We start from the raw sequence: 19,913 nt of genomic DNA, 5'->3' as shown, positions 1-19,913 counted from the left end.
TTAACAGAGTCTAGGCCTAACATTTTCTGTTAACAGAACTTGAACTACAAACTGCTTTAACTGCTTGTTCGCAAGCAGTATATAATCGACTGCTTCACTGGAAGCAAAACCGCGCGTTAAGCAGTTCAAATCAACCACTAACAGAAATTCAAAAATTGTAAACTAACATTTTGTGTTCATAAACATTCTTATGTGCCCCAAATAAGAAACAAGACAATTTATGTTTATTCTCTGCTTTTATTTAGTATTTCCTTAGCTTACAGAGAAAAACATGAAACACATTTTCCAATTAAATTACAAAAAACTAAACAAACAAGCTTAGCAATTAATCTAAGTGTCTTTAATAGTGAAATCTTAGCGCAACAGCTATATTCTTTCCATTAGTTTAATTAACGCTTTCGGTTTAAAGTATTTCTAACAATAACATACAATTATCAAATCTATTTGAAACTCGCTCATGACGCCTTGACTTAAACTTAATTAAAAATAACAATTTGTGTCGTTCTGATTTTTTATATATATTACAAATGTTGCTTTATAATGCTTACGTTTATTTGTTTGTCGTTAAATAAGAATATTGCAAATTAATTATATGTAGATTGGTATTCCAGTGTTTTCGAGGATAATGCTTTCCAAAGTGCTGGGGACTGGGGCGTGGTCTTAAGGGCACTTAAGGGAGGTATATAGAAAATCAAATACTTCTGGGAAATTCATTTCGAATTAAATACTCTTGCCTTGCCCGTGGACGGAAACCGTTGCTTACAGAAATTTTGGTCTTGGCCAAATGAACAATATGCATCCTTCTTGGAAGACAAATGAAAATGAATTTTCAATTTGCATTGGGAAATTATCAATTAATTAATGAGAGACACCTACTAAAGTTACTCATCTTAACTTTTCTTTGTGTCTTTTTTTTTTGCTACTGTACACAGTCTTTGATAATTTTTATTCTTTTGTTTTTCTTTTGTTTGCTGCTTGTTGAAGGTCTTAAATCTAAATGGTTGAAACCATCTTACACCTCGGTGCTGTGCGTCTGAATCCTAACCTTCTTAACGCTGCCATTGCGCCTCATTGGTGGCGAACTTCCCGAACCGGAATAGCCGGGATTTTGAATGCCCAACGTTGGATCCGGCCGGGGTCTTGGCTTTTTCAGACTCGATCGCAGTGGCGAACGTGTCACCGAGTCGAGGGTGGAGCCATTGGAGACGCTGGTCACCGTGGTGCTCATGGAGGCCACACTGCCCGCTGTTCCCGCTCCATTCCGGATCCCGCTGTACGGTTTACCGGAGGCGTCCGTCACTGAGACGCCGTTGCGACTGCGCGGCTCCTTGAAGCCCGGGTTGTTAAAGGTGGTGGCACTGCCCGGAGATGAGGCATCCAGCGCCATTGTGGGATCTCCACCTGGACTGCGCGAATAGATCACATCGTACAGGGCGGCCACAAAAAGTGCAATGGTCAACACAATCGCCACAATCTGAGAAATGAAATAAAAATGATTATTATCTGAATAAAGAGCAAGCCTTATCCATTAAGTGGATGAGTAATTAACCATTAATCACCTGTATGTAGAAGGAAATGCCCCTTGATATCTTGAAGCCAAAGCGCTCCTGCTCATCAATTTGCAGAGCAAACAAAACCGTCGCTATGATGGCCAGAACCCCTGGAAATATTTCAATTAAATTACGTTTCTTTATCGCTCTTGGGCAAACCCATACGAACTCACCTCCCAGCAATGCTAACATTAACTTCACTATCACTAGACTTGTGTAGGGCATTACCACCTTCTCCCTGGATGAGATCATCGCGTGTTGAATGACCGACAGAATGCAGAAGATGCCCAGCGCGGCTGAGCTGCCAATGGCCAAGAGTCCACTGACAAAAACTGCATCTGAAGGGGAAATTTATTAATTATTGTGCACTTAAAGGTAATAAGTAATAGGTACATAGATATTAGGGAAAAGCTGTTTAAAATCAAATTAGAACCAAATAGAAACTTTAAAGGGCTTGAAGAGCTTTCCTGTCCATTTAATTCACTTAATTTTATTAAGTCTTTCATAATTCATAGCTTCTTAATATAAAATACTTACTGTTTAACCTAAACTTTGATACATCGTTGCCGCATTTCTCGCGATTGTACGTCAATTGCTTGCAGACCTTAAACGGTCCGAAATAACCTCGATCGAAGTCATAGCCGCCTGTTATGGAAGAATTCCAATTAGATAAACAAAATTAAAATATTTTACAGAACACACTCACCCGATGGACTATCGTAGTAACCCCAGATGGGTATGCCAATGGCCACAGATGCCAAGGCGAAACAAACAAAGCCCAGACAGGTCACCCCAGCAGCATAAAGTGTCGACTTTGCCATGTTTTACTGTACAGCATTACGATAACAATGCAATTGAGATCCAACGAGCTGAAATAATAAACCACAATAAGACATTTAAGACACTTGTTTAAATAATGAAGAACACATCCACCCAAATTATGTCAAATGCCTATTGACTTTGAGCCACATTTGCCAATCCAAAAGATACATAAAAATGCCATTGTCAAGCGCATTTGAAATGCGAACACAACGCCGAAGAAGCTTAGCTGTTCCCCAAAAAAATCTTCTTACATGAATTAGCAAATGTACTTATGGAGGAGGAGCCACCCACACAGCTCATAACCCACCCAGCCGAGCACTTTGTCATCCTCGCATCGAGCCGTGTGCTCTCATCACGAACAATTAGATCCCATTCATACATAAAGAGCTACTTGCCGCTGACCTTGAGATTGCATAAAAAAAGACCAAGAAAAAAGAATGCTTACGCAGAGAAATATCTATGTTTGTGTAGGTCGCACACGTATCTGTATCCGAAAGATACACAAAAGCTCTCGATTCAGTTTTCCTCTGTTTGCGTTTTTTCCGTAAGCGGATTTCAGCCTTAAACCGATTTCCTCTTACATGTAATTAAATGCCATTTTATGAAATATTTCTCGGGTATCTATAGACTGTCTATAGCTACCCCCAAAGACAAGTTCAACGAGAGGTATGCCAGTTATTTTTTGACAGCTCTCGGCTAATTGATGAGCTATTAAAGACCGCGTGCAAAATAGCATTTAGTAGGTAATTGGCATAACTATATCAACGGGGCGTATACGTATTTTTTGTAAAGTAAACGTTAAAAATAGTCCACGATGTTTTATTTGAAATGTGGCAGTATAAATATTGAGTGCTAATAGGGTATTCATATTAATTAAGGTTATTCTTTTACTAACTTAACGAAACCTAACTGAATATTTTGATTCAAAATATTAGAAAATTCTTAAGGAATACTACACTACTCTTACTCCTTAACGAAATTACGAAGCATAAAGATCCTTTAACAAACATCTAAAATATCTACTATCACCTAAGCCCTTACAATCATCATTTGTCTTGCAGAATCTTTTCCACGCATCAACTGAGAACCTCAAGAGTGAATGCCTTCTACCTTCATGCTAATAAACTTAACAGCCTTCTCAATAAGCCCCACTCAACTCCCCACTCCCCTTGTAATGGCTTAAATAGTATCACATGCAAGTAAGTTGAGAGTCCTCAATGACAACGAGAGATCGCAGCGAGCATTGAAATGCCAGAAACCAGAAACTGGAGACACACTCTGCCCGAGAAATCCAAATGAATCCGAGATGAGGTTGCCTCATCTTGGCAACTGAATTGGAGTGGAGACTCCGATTTTGACGATGTTTGCCAGACGCTGTTTGTTGCTCTTAGCGGTAAATAGACAGTGGAGTGAATGCAAAGGCGAATCTAAGGGAGGGGTGGAGAATGTGTGCCGCCCGTCTTAAATTACCTCAACGAATGCCGCTGATGGTTCTGCATCTTGGCTCGAAAGTTGGCCAAGAGGAAGGCACGGCTTTGCTTGCCAGAGTGGAACGTAGATTTCGAAATTCTCGAGAGAATAGTTCTTGGCAGATACATTATTTTGGAAATGCCCAGACATAAGTATCTTTACTTTACTGTTGAGTAAACTAGAGCAATCATCAATCATTAATAGTAAAGAATTTTCCTTTATGATATATGATTACATTTCTTCTTATGATCAAATTTATCTCAAAAAGACTAACTGCTTCTGATAGATTTTTCTTATTTAAGTGCAATGTGTTTAACATGACGTTGTAATACACATTCAAACATGTGCATTATCTTTTATTAATCTTTAACATCATTTTAATTAAAAACCTTTAAGGTATCACCGTTTTGACTTTTCACCCATTTCTTTAAATCCAAGTTCTTTATGGCCTATTCAATCTACTCCTCCCAATTCATTCTGCAACTTTGTTGTGTGGCTAACAAATGGCAGCTAACCTACGAGTCGGAGCTCAGGCCACAGTAAGAGCCAAATCAAAAGCCAAAGCCAGGCCAAGTCAAAGTCAACGGAATGAACTTTTCTCAATTGTGTCACGATTTTCAACTTGCATAAATTTCCATTGGGAGACTCTTCCTCCTCTCCTCTTCCTCTTCCCTCTTCCCTAACCACCACAAAGTTAAGACTCGTCGCGTGGCTTCTTTTATTTTTGTTTTCCTCCAGACTCTTTTCATTCCAGCACATTGGTGATCGTGTGTAGGTGGTCGAGAAGGCAGAGGAAAGAGGCCCAAAGCGGTGTTGGGGATCGGAGACTGAGCCACAGAGCTCTGGGCCATTTTGATTGCCCGGCTAAGAGCGTGATTCAGAGGTGATGTGCATATGTTTATATGATTTACACGCCGTGCGTTGGTGTCAAGAAAGAATGTACAGTAAACATTGCTTAAACCTGTGGTTTAAATAGCTTTTATAATGAAGTATAACCATAAAGGTAAAGGTGTCTACTGAATGTATATTCTTATTTACCCTTAGTTGGTATAAGCTTGAAGGATGTTGTACAATAGTAAATGCTTTAAAATTGAGATAAATCTAGAAGAGATGCTAGGACTTAGATTTCATCTACTTATGAAAGGTTCGCTATATGTATGTTCTACTGTTGCTTATTGAGTGCCCAACACGACTGGCCAAGCCACCAAGTGTAATTGTCAGCGGGCCGTCCAGCAAGTCAACCACACTTGGCATTGCCACATGATGTGGCAGCCACTTCGTGTGGGTTTCCCGGGTCTTTCAATCTTCCAACTTAAGCCATAACCATGAATCAAACCTCCAATAAGAGAAGAAACCTAAGTTTGACTTAGTTCGAGTTTGATCGGGTATAGATTAAGTTTATCTTGCTCAAATATAATACATATTTTAGAATTTGCAAATACACTTTCCATGAATGTTAATTTCTTAAGATTAAATTAAAAGTTAATATTGCATATTTAAAGACTGCTGTAAGGTTTAAGGCTGTTAGAATGATATAAGATATCATATAGCCGATATCCTTAATTTATTACCCTTAAGACATTGCATTTCTCTCCACTTACCTCAGTTCTATATAAATCGATTTCTTTTCCTTTTCCAAACACTTATTGTATATTTTCTATTGATTTCTACTCTCTTTTTTTACTTTTCTTATGTAATTAATAATTCATATTCTTAGCCCAGTCTTGCATGTATCCACAAATAGAGTAAAGTAAATTCTTTCTTTAAAGTACTTTTATTTTGGCACGAAAACAGCACAGTCAATTGCCGTGCTTGGGGCCCATTAAGACCAGCTTAGTCACCTGGATTCGAGTTATCTGCGACACAACTCCCAGCTTAAAGTTCAACTCGTCGTACTTCCATTAGCATTTCAGCCGAATGAAAATCAATTAACTTGGGAAACGAAAGCCAGCCAAATAAAGCAATTTAACACAGATCACAGCGGAAAAAGTAAAGGCCAACAACCTTCTGAGGACTGTCCAGACCCAGCCAATCCATTCCAGACCCATTAGCCTCACTCACTTAATCAACAAAATGTGCAAATTTCACCAGACGTAGGGCCAACCTAGCGCAACCCAAATAAAAGGGAACTTAGACTAATGAAAAGTCGCTTTTCCGCGGAAATTGGGTCACCAGTGGGAGCGAGTCAGTCGGACCAGGAACAACAGAAAAAAACCCAGACAGGAAATTTACTTCAATTTGTCGGCCAACCTCGACTGGGATCGACTCGCACGCCTGCAAATCAAATGGAAAAACGTGTCGCGGACTCTCTAATGGTGGCTCTCACCTTTCCATCCCTCGACTCACATTTCTTCACCTGCATTTTCCACCTTTCAGCTATTGATTTTCACCCGAATCGTGGTTGGATTATTGTTTGATTTTTATACTGTTGAATTAAAGGGTATCATATTAGTTCTTAGGAAAACGTCTACGCATGGAATTTTCCTTTGTTTATCTAAGAAGTTATTCCGAATGAAACCCTAATCCCCCTAGCATTTGTTAAAATTTATATATTCAAAATCAAATAAATATCAATATTATTTAATCTTGGAAATCATATTTTTTTAAAGGGGTATCTCAAGGTCTATCAACCAAAAGTAAAGTTCTAAATCGTTGTTAGTTGGCAACGCGAGTGAAGAGTTTTCCGTGCTGAATTTTCTTTGTTTTGTTTGTGTTTGGCCGCACTTGTTGCCATGGCAAAGTGCAAAACAGGCCACAACAGCTGGGGAAAAGTTTGTGCCGTTTCTGCCTTAGCCGTTGCCTTGGAAAACTCTGAACTCTGTGTAAAACTGAGTGGAAATTTTGTTTTTGCCAAAGGCTCCTCTTTTTTTGGGGGTAGTAAATATACACTTTGCCAAGCCAAAGTCAAGTGAGGTTAGAACTTGTCTTAATTGAGTGACAGAGCAGACAGTTAACGAAATTTGGGTTTATTCTGTTATTTTGTTTAATTGGAATTGCGGTCGGTTGGAATGGAAAACTTAATTTAGATAATACTCAAGGGTTTTTTCATACTACTCAATACTCTGCTTATAAGTATTGGACAAGTTTTTACTTTACTTTGATAGTTCATTTACTTTTTCTAATGTAAGCAAAAATTTAGTTGAAGATTCCCAAGGCAAACTTAAAACAGTTGAGAAAAGAAGCGAAATGGGAATGAAAGAAACAACTTCCGCTCTATCAGACGATCAGAGAGCTCCACTTTCTGGAGAGCAGCAGATTCCCAGGCTTTAGAGCCAACAAAGAACCAACATGGAAATCTCTGTTCAAATACAATTTATAACTTGAGGGAAAAGAAACACTGGTAGGTCCAGTAAATGGGTCAAACTAGTTTAAAGAAATGGAAATATGTTAGTTCAAGCTGTGTTCATCTTTGTTGTCATCTTTCCAGCTGGCTTTATAATTGCTGTTCTTGTTTGATTTGTGGTTAACACATTTCACTTCAGGCTGCCAACGGAAGCTCCCATTTGCTGTCTCTCTCTCTCCCTGGATCCCTATTCCCTATCCCACTCTGGCTTCTTTGGAAGATTTTCACGTTTCGTTGAATTGTGAAAAACTTTTACTTTGTTGCTGCTTCTTGAAACACTTCATTTTCTTTTTTTTGGGTGAAAGTTTCTGTCTAACAAAAGCCCTAGACGCTATCTATATGGTGGCGATCTCTTTCGCTCGCACTCAGCCATAAGTAGTTCAGTAAACTGTCAGCGTTTTTCTCCTTTTCCTATACTTTTCAGTTAGTATTTATCTATCGTTATGACAAGCGTGCAACATGCTGCAAGTGCGACAAGTTGTGCAAACAACAATCAAACTGCCAACGCCCTCAAATACTTGTTAGCCATCCCTTTACACTGAAAAACTAGAAACAGAAATTTAAGAAAAGATATAAACAGTTTGTAAACAAAGCTTCACTTTAAACCTATTGCAGTGGATTAGATGATATTCCATAGCCTTCTATAAAGTCAATAAACCTACGTTTTCCCGATATTTCAGGGAAATACAAACCTTTACTTTATCGCCTTAAGTTTCTAATTTCTCTTTTTATTCATAAGAAACCCCTGAAAATCCTAAACATACTTTTTGCAAGTGTAAACATCCCACAAAGTCCTCCCGTTTCCCAACCCCATTTTCATATGTGTGTCAGACATTGTCATCAAGCTGAGGGAAGGAAGAGCGGGAAAGCGTCTCTCCGTCGCAACACTGAAAACATTTTGTTCTGTTGCCAGCTGTTGTTGCCCCACTTTGCCATCTTTCCCACCATCTCAACCCCCTTAATCATATTATACTGACCCCCTCACCGCCCGTGACTTGGTTGTTATGTTGTTGCATAGGTAAAACCGTTATTTACATAACATGTGCTGCATTTTACATGAAACGGTTAACCATCTTCTTGGGCCGTGTCAAACAATTAAGCATAATTGCTATGAGCCAGGCAGGAAGAAAGGGTGGCTGGAAATGAGGCATTGCTTGGGGCATGTTTAGTTAAGTCTCAGGTATTAGGTCTTAGTTCTAAGTAAACTTGAATGTTTATAGTCGAAGCAGCCGTGTTCAAACGTTTCACGCATTAACTCAACTTAGTTGCAAGTCAAACTATTTAGGTTTAGTGGTTGTAAAACATGCAGCTTTATGAATATGCACCTATGGCTTTATTTTATTGGCTTCTCAGTTAATATATTATATAGTATAGTATCTTATAGGCATTTCTAGTAAAATCAAGAATAAGATAACCCCAAGTTTTAACATTTTAGTAACATTCACTAACTTCCTATGCTCACATCACGTATACGTTGAATGTTAATAACATTTCTTACATTAGCTTAGAACAAAAAACGTTTAGTAATATTAGGGAAACATAGCAAAAACAGCTTTCAAAGCTTAAACGAATGATAGCAGTCATAATTACCCCATTCCATTTCCATTTTGAAGTCTTTGCTCCCATAGTAACCCAATTTGATCTGCTTGAGTCGCCACCCAAGGCGATGCTAACACGTTCTGTATAATGATGATGGCCCATTGTCGTCTATTCATTTAATTTGCTTGTGCTAATTTCCCGCTTGCTACGGCAAAAGTCACACGAAGAGTCAACAGAAGCGGACGGCTTGAGGCATGAGGAGGTCCAGGGGCTCTTAGATCGGGCTGGGGATATGGCTCGGTCGATTCAATAAAGTCATTAGCTAAAGTAGCCAATGCATCGGGGACGTTCGCCGGTCCAAGATTGAGGCAGAATGGAGCTGCTTGCGGCTCACTGACTTGGCAAATGGAAAGTGCAACGAGGCGGCCGTTGATGCTGCAGCCTGCACTCGAAATTATTGTCTTACAATTTTGTTCCCAAAAATCTGGTCAAAGATTAGATATAATCTCTCAGCTCATGTTTTGTTATTACACAGAGAGAAATAACAAGACTTGGTGTGTTATAGAATAAAAATGAAATGAAAACTAACTCAGGAATCGACGACAGAAATATTTTGCATACAATTATAAGATAAGAAAGAAGATAAGATTTATCCAGAAAAGGAAGTATATTAAAATTCAATTTTAGAATCATCAAACAACGCAGCATATTTCTCCCAGTGTACACCTTGCTGCTGTTGCTGATGTTACTGCTGCTCATATTGCTGCTGTTCATGTTGCTGATGTTGCAAGAACGACTCTTGTGCATGTGTGTGCGCATTGTTAATGGCTGCCACTGTCAGTTAATAATTCTGCGTGCCGCTCTCCACGCCCCAAGGCGTTGCCAACTAACTAACTAGCTAGCTAACCAACTCCCCAAGATGGTCCGTTATCTGGTTAAAAAGCGATTTATAGCCCAGAAATGCGGAAGCTTGCTGTTTTACATGGATTTGGAAAGGTTCTTGGCCAAGAAGTTATTGCCACTTATTTAGTTTAATTTTGCCTAAATTTAAGCCTCTGGCAAGCATTCAAGGTCTTCAAATAGATTTTTAGTCATTTCAGTAAGTTGGTGATTGATGGAGAAGTACTTAAAAGGTATTTATTTAAGTCTCTTTTTTAGATGCGAATAAGAAAGAACTGCCATTACGAACTTAGAAATATCTCTTAAGCAAAAGCAGAAGTTACTGAAGCAATTTTTGCTTTCCTCTCAAATATTCCAACGAATAGAGTGATTTCTAGCTTGAACACGCGAGTATAAGCTTTATAATTATAATTTGTAATTAATTAAAGAATTTCCAAGATTGTGTATGGTTTAATGAACTAATTACAAATGTATTTGCTAGAGCTCAACTAATAAAAACCATAAATATTTATTGATTTAACTACTAAAAACCAGAGAATCCTATCTTATCTCTTTTTATTCCCTCCAATCCCTATTAGACCTTTTCCAGCCTTATCAGATTTATTCGACACTTGCAACTTCACACCAATAAGTAAATAAACATAGCCCAGCAAAACTGCCTAGCACCAGGGGATCCCAGAGGCTCTATAAACTGCTCAGATGGATGAATGGCCAACTGGCACTCAAGTGTGTCTGGACTTGGCTCTGGGTCTGGGCTTTCAGGGGAAAACTGCTTAGCGATGCAGTCGATAAATCACGTGCTGCTCATCTCAAAACGGCGTTTGCGATTGTGTCAGCCGACGTGGCAACGGCAAAATGAAAATGCTGTTGCCATGACTCGGACTTTTTGGTTGGCTAATTAAATAGGCAAATGTTTTGGTTATGGCCTCTCTGCTGGCCCACTAATTAACAATTAAAATCACGTCAGATTGAAAGTGCTTCCGGAGAAACAGCTGCCATAAAGTAGGGGTGCTTAACACTTTTATTAGTAGCCTAAAGAGAAAGCTTTTGAAGGTATTTAAAAGCATTTATTAAATATGATTTACTCTTTCATACGAAGGTATGGAAAAGTTCTTGATACTCTTTGATAATTTGAGGCCTAATCTTGAATAATGTTATAAAAAAAGCTTATTGATTTTTTAAAACTGTATCCCATATATAATATTTAATAACTTCAAGTTGTTAAGCTTTTGGTGTAAGCAAATGAAATCCAATTAAAAAAGGTTGATAAACACATAACTGAGAGTGCAAAGTAATAACAATACCTCAAAACTAAACTATTCACAAATTTCCCCAAGCATCCCACTCGGCAATTGTCGACCAGACAAGTTTCTCTCATATGCAGATAAATAAATATATATCCGAGTATATACCTCCATAAACTCCCACATCAAATAGGAATTAACAGAATGTAAATCACTCGCAGATATTGTTGAAAAACAAGTTTTCATTGTCTGCCACGAAGGGGCAGGCAAAGGTTAGCGAAATGAAAAGCCTCTAATGAGGCGCCGCGAATACTTCAAAAGTAACTTAAGAGAATTTCTAGCTCGATTAAATAGGCATTGGATGAGCATATCAAAAAAGCGTATCTTTCGGTTGAGTCATGCGAATATTGTTGATCGTCTTTTGGCCGCTGCCCTTTTAATGTAATTTAATTTGTGCCTCATTCCAGTTGGCAGTTATTGAACCGGTTGTCGTCGTCTTTTCCCCATTGCCTCCCTCCCATTCATTCAATTATTTATGATTGTTTTGTTCGGTGCTTGTAAGGTTCAAGAGTGTATTGTATCAATAATGAAATCATTTAAATTATGTAATTTTGGAATAAAAATTGTCATAAAAACAAGACAAAATTACACATTATCGAAACTTATAAACTTAAAGAACACAAATATAGATGCCATAGATAGATTATATAGGCAATCCAAGCTTCGTATCTTAGCATTTGTTGGCTGGGTTCTACGCGGCGTATACATAATTTCATAATTTAATTATGTCGCAAGACCAGTTACATTTCATTCTCTTTCTGCTCATAAAAATGCGTAAAAATTAAAAGGAATGAGAATCGAAAAAACGAAGACAGAGGCTGGCGCGGTTCAGGTTAACAACCTTGACCGCGAATTTTTATTTGACAGAAGAGTGTGGGGAACATTCTTTTACTTGGCTTTGGCTGGTGTGGAATTCAAGCTGATTCGGCAAATATTTTGTTTTCTCAGTAAAGTAAACCTTAAGAATATGTTGGGGAAGTTTAATATTCTTAGAAAAGCTAAGAATGTTCGTTTTAATTATTATTTTGGGTCATCGGAAGATACTTACTTCTAACAAATTTTATAAATCCATTTCAATTAGGCAAACTCTTATTTTTCTTCTGCCACAGTCCATGACTCAGGGATTCGTTATGGGTGGGATATTACCCTATCTGAAAGGTAAAACAAATACACACAAGAGATTAGAATAAAGTTGCTTGCAATGTTTAAAATCAATGAATCAGAACGGATTCTCGGAAGTTTATTAGCTCACATATGGTAGTATGTGGCTTGGGAATTTACTTGGTTTTAACTTTGCTTACAATTTAAGGAATTTCCCATTTCCATAGATGTAAAGTAATAAAAGCAATACACGTACAAGATTATTTATTGGCAATTATTTCCCCATCAAATTAAAATAATTACTTCTAAGATAATATTTTAGACTACAATCTTAGCTCCTTAATCACTTCCCTTAATTAAAAGATAAACTCAAAACGCAACTTCGCTTACATCCATTGCATCAAATATAGCAACAAATACTTAAACTCTTATCAAAAAAGGGGAAAGGGGCTGAGCTGGGCAATCGTGCCTTGAATTGTCAAGTTAAAATTGCATGACAATTACCCCAGAGACCCGGAGAGTCGAGCAAGAAAATTTCAACAAAAATTTGTATGCCAGTTGCGCCGGCAGTGACAATGGTTAATGGAACCCCCTCGCAATCGTCTGCCCCACCGTCCCTGTCCACAAAATTGCGTGAATCACGTTAGTCAGCGGCGTGACAATGGGTGAAAAGCAATCAAAAGTACTTAAAAACCCAACCGAAAGTTGACAGGCATCCAAACGATTCGAAACAGCTTCGTTGATGGCTTTCTAATTTCCTCGTGTTCCCCTCCTTTAGGTTGGGCAAAAACTACGAGTACAACAGAAACAAACACTTTAATTAGAGACTTGCAGTTCACATGAATTATAATTGACCCCCAAACAAAAGCTGAAAACTAGGCGGGCAAATTGTTGTCTTATTTCGTGGTCTCTTTGTGTGGCTCTCGAGTGTTATGCAAGTCGAAGCATTTAGTCTTGACCTCTTCAAGCATTTTTGTCGATTGAGCAATTGGAAACCACCCAAAAAAGAATTCCAAAAATTTCGTTCAATTTCGTAACCGGAGTAGCGTTTATTAAATGAAAATTGATTGGCTTCTAGATGAAGAGAGAGATTTATGGACATTTCCAATCAATTTCATAAAAATCTGAAGAATAATTTATTAGACTTGTATTATTTAACAACTCTTAATAGATTCATTTGAGTAGCTAATCTTAGCTCTTCATCTGCATACAAAAGGTAGTCGTGAATGTATAAATATTATTGCTAATACTTGCAATTAATGGAAAATTGTTCCTATTTACTAACCATTGCGTGCTTAAAGATATGAAGGAAACCCAATAAAATTTTGTTCTACAACCGCGGCGCAAACTTCTATAAGCAGGAAGACGGGAATTAACATTTTTAAGGGGGATTCTAATTAATTTAGCGCGTTTTAGTGTTTTTTCAAATTTAAATTTGTACGGAATATCAAAGTAAAGATTATGTTTTATTTTAAAAAAAGTTTAAATAAATTTGACTAGGAGGAGAGATCTAATGGAATATTTTTACCAAACTACTAACTGAAATTAATATATATATCTTTTTCTTTATGCATATTTTGTTAAATAAATACAAGTCCACATTCCATTTCTTTACATACCCATTAATTTTTTGTAAATTTGCTCTTAAAACAGCGTAGTGAGTGATTTGGTTTGGCACTGCTAAACTCTTTTTTCTCTTTTCCGTATAACAACCATTTTCCTATCTAAACTTTTTTGAAATGTGTCCAAACAATAGCCAATAGTTTTGGCAATCCATTAAGCTAAGTTAACAATGATTTGGCCCAAGCAGAGTGCTGCACTTTCGTTGAAAGCCTCACCCCGTTTAATTGCAACCGAAAGCTTCCGTCTGGGGCAGCTGCTATTTCATCTAATTTCCTGTTCGACAATGGCCAAAGCAGTTTCAATTTCGAATCAATGCACTGGGAAAACCCCCTCTCGTACACTCACAAAACATAATATAGAACAGTAAATGGATTCATGTAATCAAAGTTAACGCAAAACTTTAACAAAAGAATCGCTGAACCGCATCCTCCCTCCAAAAAAAGAGAGCAGTGCACTTAAATAGCTGCATAAATTTCAATTAAAATGCAGCGAAATAAGAAAAGTAACAACCAGATACTAAATCGCTTTGGGCTAACTCCGAGGGAACGGACCCTGTGGAAGATGAAGAAAAGCCATTCCAAACTCAATTAAAAGGGCACTTAATTACGCAGTCAAAGTGTGCGAATGTGATAGCAGCAATTCTAGAAGGGGAGGGCCATAGAACACTTGTAGGAGAGAATGCAATAAGTCAATTTGCATAAGACAAGCTAAAGTTTGGATTGACCATGAAGACCACAGCACAGCCAATGCAATTTTGCAGTGGAGCTACAATGAAAAGAAAATGTTGATACTAAGACTTGGGTTTATGATGCATTTTTCATATACATACATTTTAATGATTTCTTAAATGTAGTTTTATAAACTTATATACAAAACTGAAAAATAAACAATATATAAACGCCTTAAGGACCTAGAGTTTCTCTTATAATAGCGAATTTTTTATATATTTTATGAAAGAAAAAAGTTATTAATTTATGTATGATCAAACATTTCACATTTAAAATTTCATATGTAAAAAATATTTTTAAATAAAATCAAAGCTTCAAAAACATGTGATACTTTATAAGTCAAGCAAATAACTTTCAATATTTCAAGATTTTTGTTTTGATTAAGATGCTTACTCAGCCTTTTCCACTGTTCTCTAACCATGGCTTGTTGTCTACATGCCTCATATCAAGCCCCTCTCATTTTAACCGTATCTCCTCTCTTTCTCCCACTTGCACATGCACAGAAAGCTGACCACGCAACTGTGACGTCGCCAGTGTTTTTTCGTGTTGCGGCTGCTGCTGCGTCTGCGCTGTTGTTGCTTTTTCAATGTTATTTGGCTACTCAACCAGAGCTCCCCATTTCCCACTGCCCCTCCGCGCCACGCCTCGTATTAGGCGGCTCAACGCAATGCCGTCGACCTGCCCACATTATGTAAAATTGAAAAATCCGATAGGCGTGGTCGCCAAACAACACACGAAAATTCTTTAACACGCATGCAACGTGAAAAATGTTTACTTTTTTGTTAGGAAAAAAGGTAATACAAAAGGAAAGAAGAAGAGCAACATACAGCACAGAAATGTGGAACTATTAAAATATTTAAAAAAAATGTACGATGCATATAATCAAAATGTATGTATGTAAAAAAGTAAATATTTGAGTAGCTGTTTCTGTTTTTTATTCAGTATAGGAAGTTAACTACAAAACTAAAATATTTAACACATTTTTTAAATGATTAATATTTTTGCACTTATAACACATATGTATGTACGTTTTTATAAATTTTTTAATACAATCGTATTATTAATCTCAAATTGTTTTCTGTGCATCTGCAATAACAATAAGAAGAAGAACCATAACAACGACCAGTTTTTTAAGGCCTAACGGTGCTTAACGTCACCTACTTTTCATTTTGGATTTTGGTTTTTTGGTAGATGAAATACCTTTTCTTATGAGTGTGTGTGCGTATTTGCTCTTCGAACCGTTAAAACCGGTTTCCTTGTTGTTTTTCTTCAAATTTTCGGGCATTGAAAACGAAATTTATTTTGAAATTCAGTTCGTAGCCGAAAATGAGAGGAGAAAAGGTTGCCCCGTGGAGTTTTGACCGAGTTTTCATTTCGTTGGAAAATGGGTGATGGTTTTCAAGAAAGAATTCCTCTCTATTTTAATTACAAATTTAAGATAATAACAAACTTAAATATGTATAAAATTAATAATTTGATTAAAACCTGAGAATTAATAAATTTACTTTTTTAATATTACTTTTTATTCCTTAGATAAAACGTTTTCCTCGATCCTAAAGCAAAGTTTAAAATCTCTGTACAATAACTTGATAATTCACTTCGACTTCAACTCTAACCAGTTTCTTTTAAACATCATTTGCATATTATAGCCATATATTCGAACCACTCCCCGAAACTTGATAAGTGAAATGAGAGATAAGACACCCAAACGTGACCATCACGAATCGTAAAAAGAAGATGAGGGAAACCATTTAAAAACTCTTCGGTGAAAAGCGCGTGCCAGGGTCAACTGAAGTCAAGTCTTGTAATAAACCGAAAACAAAACTTCTGTGTAAAATGCATAAACAAGCTTCATCATCCTTATCATGGTTGAGGTAAAAGGTTCTGTCAACGCAGCTCTAACAAGATAAAACTCTAGAATCCAATGTCTCGACTTTTTATTACCTATTACTCTGCTGAAATGCATAATATATACCTTTAAGTTTGTTTTGCTAAATTATCGCATCAATCTTCCCCAGCAAACCTTACTTTACGAATGATCTTAACAAGAAATATTATTCAAACCTTCCGAGAAACTTTCTTAGCCTGTTATACACTTTCGAAGAAAACGAAATGCCATTTTGCAAGGAACAAGAGCATACTCTATTCTAGATAAATATCTTCATTCATATGTTTGGCATTTAACGATGTCCACAAAGAATATGAGTTTATGGAAATCGGCAGACATAAATCTAAAATGTTTCTTCAAAGTAAGAAGAACATTACAATTTCTACAGAAAACTTAATTACAACTATACTGCTTAAGTAAGAAGGTTTTACAGTGATTTACTTAAAATGTATTTATTTATTTATTTATCAATTCGATTTAAGCAAACGCTTACTCATAAGATAGCAACCTCAACTAATCATTTAGTATTCAATTCCCATTGTCAAATTGGTGGGCGCAATCTATAAAATGTTGGTCCGAAAATAGACCCAAAAGAAAAAGCCATGTCGTGTCTCAGGACATTTTTATTATCCCCGTTTTATGGGCCCGTAAAACGCTCCATCGGCTGGCTGACAACTGTTCCCAGTTGGTTGAGAATAAAAATAAAACGTTCATTGAGCAGGCCAACACTTTCGCTTACTTTGGCTAAGGCTAATTTTACGTAAGCATATCCCACGTCAAATGTCCTCATTTCCTTGCCCCAACTTGACTTTTCCTGCGCTTAATAGGTCAACTCGGTCGGGATTAGGTCACATTGGCTGCACCCACATTTTCCTGCTTGCCCAAAAAGGTTAAGTTGGTAATTAAATTTGAGGTCAGTTCTTCAGACGGCTATCTAAATGTGGCAGGTTCCTGGCTTTGTTGTCGACTTGGCTAAAACCTTTTATCTGCGAAAATGTAATGTAATAAATTCCCTTGCGTGTCAGATTGTCATCATTTGCCTGAGATCATCAGAAGGGAGTCGTAAATATAGTTTGTCAATCTTTCGCTTGGCTGGGCGCTTTGATGGAAGGCTAAGATGGTTACCAGCAAAATCATGACAGTAACCAGGAAAAAAAACTTCAAGTTGAGGGATTTTCTGAAGTGCTTCGGACCAATTTTCTTCGTTTCCTATTCTAGACCTTAGAATGTGATTTGGCTTTGTCGTTACCCTATTACTTGATTACCGGTTTTTTCGGGTTGTTTTTTAACTTAATGATGTCAGCACTTGGGAGTTGTTGAAAAAACAACATAAAATTGCAAAAAATATAATTTACTTTACTCAAAATCTTTTAAATGTACTATGAAATCATAAACATTTTTATTTGCAGGCCAAAAGTTTCGCTTTTGTTTGCCTACTAAAAAATGTTAATTAAGTGCAAAACTGCACTGCGACATTTTGTGACAATTATTTTGTTTTCCAACTTACAACATGGCTAGAAGGGAGACTTGTAATTTGGTTTAATTGCCTCGCAACATTTGCTAATTAGGTTTTACAGTTGGTGGAACTCTTATCAGAATTTGCAAATATTCTCAGAGCACTGGGGAAAAGTTTGCATATTTAACTTGAAGTCAGAGCCCTTCCCCCCAGATTTCTCCCCTCATAACCAACACCTGCTGAGCTGCCGTGACTGAAAGTCATTTAAACTGTTTCACTCGTTTTGCTGATATTGTTGCTGTTGCCTGTGCTGCTGGCATAATTATTTTTATACATTTTTTGTGTTTAGGTTTTCAAAGAGTTGAGTTGAAGCTACAAAGGTAAATAAATTTGCAAGCAGATTTTTCACTTGCCCAGGCGTTCAGGCCAAGACTTTTGACTTTTGCGTCGGGTAGTGCAGTGACTTTAGGTTGTAAATCTTTTTTGGAATTTTTAATGAGCTTTGTTGATAAGCCAAACGGGGTTATGTGGCTGGGAAAATTGTAAGTGGTTGGCAGAGAAAATTGTGAGTTTTAAGCAGTCTTGCAAAAACTTTACTATTACTTTTAATTTTAATTTGTTCAGTATATAACTTGTTTATAAAAATAATCATATTCTCAGAACAGGTACTAATAAATATTGAAACTAATTATAAATAAAAATTGATATAAAACTAACTTATTACTTTGCAAATTAATTAACTTTTAAGGTTGCTCCCAAAAGCCATTACAATCCAAAGTTAGTTTAGCAAATGTTGTATTCTAAATATTTAATCAATTGGATAAAGAAGTCGATATAAATACTTTACTTCATTAAATTTCTTTTATTTTTTAAAAAGGCGAGTTTTTATCGTACAATAGCTCTACAATCGTTGTGTATCATAACTCATCTGAATCACGTTGCTAGATATGAAATCTTATCCCATAATAAAATGATTAATATCTGAACAAACAGTTCTGGGGAATGTGAAAGTAAACAGACTGATCCATTCGATAAGAAATATAAGATCAAATGCCACAACGATGTGTTTGATACTTTAGACGAAAATATTTAATTCTCTGTTAAAAAAAATAAACAATATATAAACAATTTAATACAAATTTAAAACAAATTTAATTTTAACCAAACGCAAAACAGATCAACCGATTTTTAATTTCGAAGTTAAAAAGGAAGTCATTGCCGAGCTGCTTTGCAAATAGAAATTCAAAATTAAGAAAAATATACGGTTTTTAAAGTATTTTATTTCTGTTTTAACAGATTTATATAGAAAATTTATTTTTCAGAAGGCAAATTTTTCGACGACTTTGATAGGCAAAGTGGATCGGATTTTAAAGCGATCGGACCGTGAAACGTTCTTATTGGGTTCTTTGCGTGGTAAGCGATTGCGACACCCCACATATGAGACAATATTTACAGTCCAACCAGCGCAAATTCCCATTCCAATCGGAGGTAAACAAAAATCAAAAGCGACAATATCAAAAAAATGCCAACAAACCTGTACGAGTTGTTCGCTGCTGCTGCGCTGCCTGCTGGCTCTGCCGACGTCGACGTTAAGAACTTCGACTTGAAAGCTCTTAAGAGGAGTTGTTGTTTTTGCTGCTGCTGCTGTCTTTTTGCATGTGCAAATCGAGAGAGAGCGAGTGAGAGGACGCGATGGAGCACACAAATACACACGCGTTTTGACAGGTAAGCGAAACACGTCGCAAAGAGAAGAAGAAGAAGTAATGAATGATCGTCGCTTTAACTTTTCGTTTACATTGGTATGCGTGTGTGCATTTCTGGGAGTTAACTTTTAGAACTTTTTGCCTTGGAATTTCTCAACAAATAATGCACTTTTACACTAATTTTACTCTGATTACTTAACACTTTGCAATATTTAACTCTTTTTTCACACACACAAACTTTAAAGGCGCGCCGGCTGCGCAGGCGACTTTTGTTTTAAGCTGGCCCACGTAGAAAAGCGTCGGAAAAGCGGAGTTTCTCGAATGTTAATGCGGCCAGCGCGGCGATATATCGGCGACTGATTGAGCAGTTACTTTTCGTACCTTCCCGTCAAGTTCACCTGGCCGACCGAAGCTTTTAAGCGCGAGCTCAGCGCAAGCGTGAGTAAAACACTAGCGCGTTGCATATCTGGCTAATTTTTCGACAAA

The 19,913-nt window shown here is 37.0% G+C and overlaps 1 protein-coding gene across 1 annotated transcript; it reads right to left on the bottom strand.

Annotated features, from left to right (window-relative positions):
- Positions 1 to 217: 217 nt before the first annotated feature.
- On the bottom strand, positions 218 to 19,797 carry LOC108108640. The gene is made up of 7 exons (XM_017216741.2): positions 19,259 to 19,797; positions 11,977 to 12,079; positions 2,257 to 2,419; positions 2,088 to 2,195; positions 1,724 to 1,888; positions 1,560 to 1,660; positions 218 to 1,474 (listed from the first exon to the last, which is right to left on the bottom strand). Exons 3-7 carry the CDS (start codon positions 2,369 to 2,371, stop codon positions 1,013 to 1,015), a joined length of 951 nt encoding a protein of 316 aa, XP_017072230.1. The 5' UTR covers positions 2,372 to 2,419; positions 11,977 to 12,079; positions 19,259 to 19,797; the 3' UTR covers positions 218 to 1,012.
- Between the last annotated feature and the right edge of the window lie 116 nt (positions 19,798 to 19,913).

This window comes from Drosophila eugracilis, unplaced genomic scaffold, assembly GCF_018153835.1.
Source record: "Drosophila eugracilis isolate 14026-0451.02 unplaced genomic scaffold, ASM1815383v1 contig_2154, whole genome shotgun sequence".
NCBI lineage: Eukaryota > Metazoa > Arthropoda > Insecta > Diptera > Drosophilidae > Drosophila > Drosophila eugracilis.
This window is presented reverse-complemented; position numbering and strand designations above follow the sequence as displayed.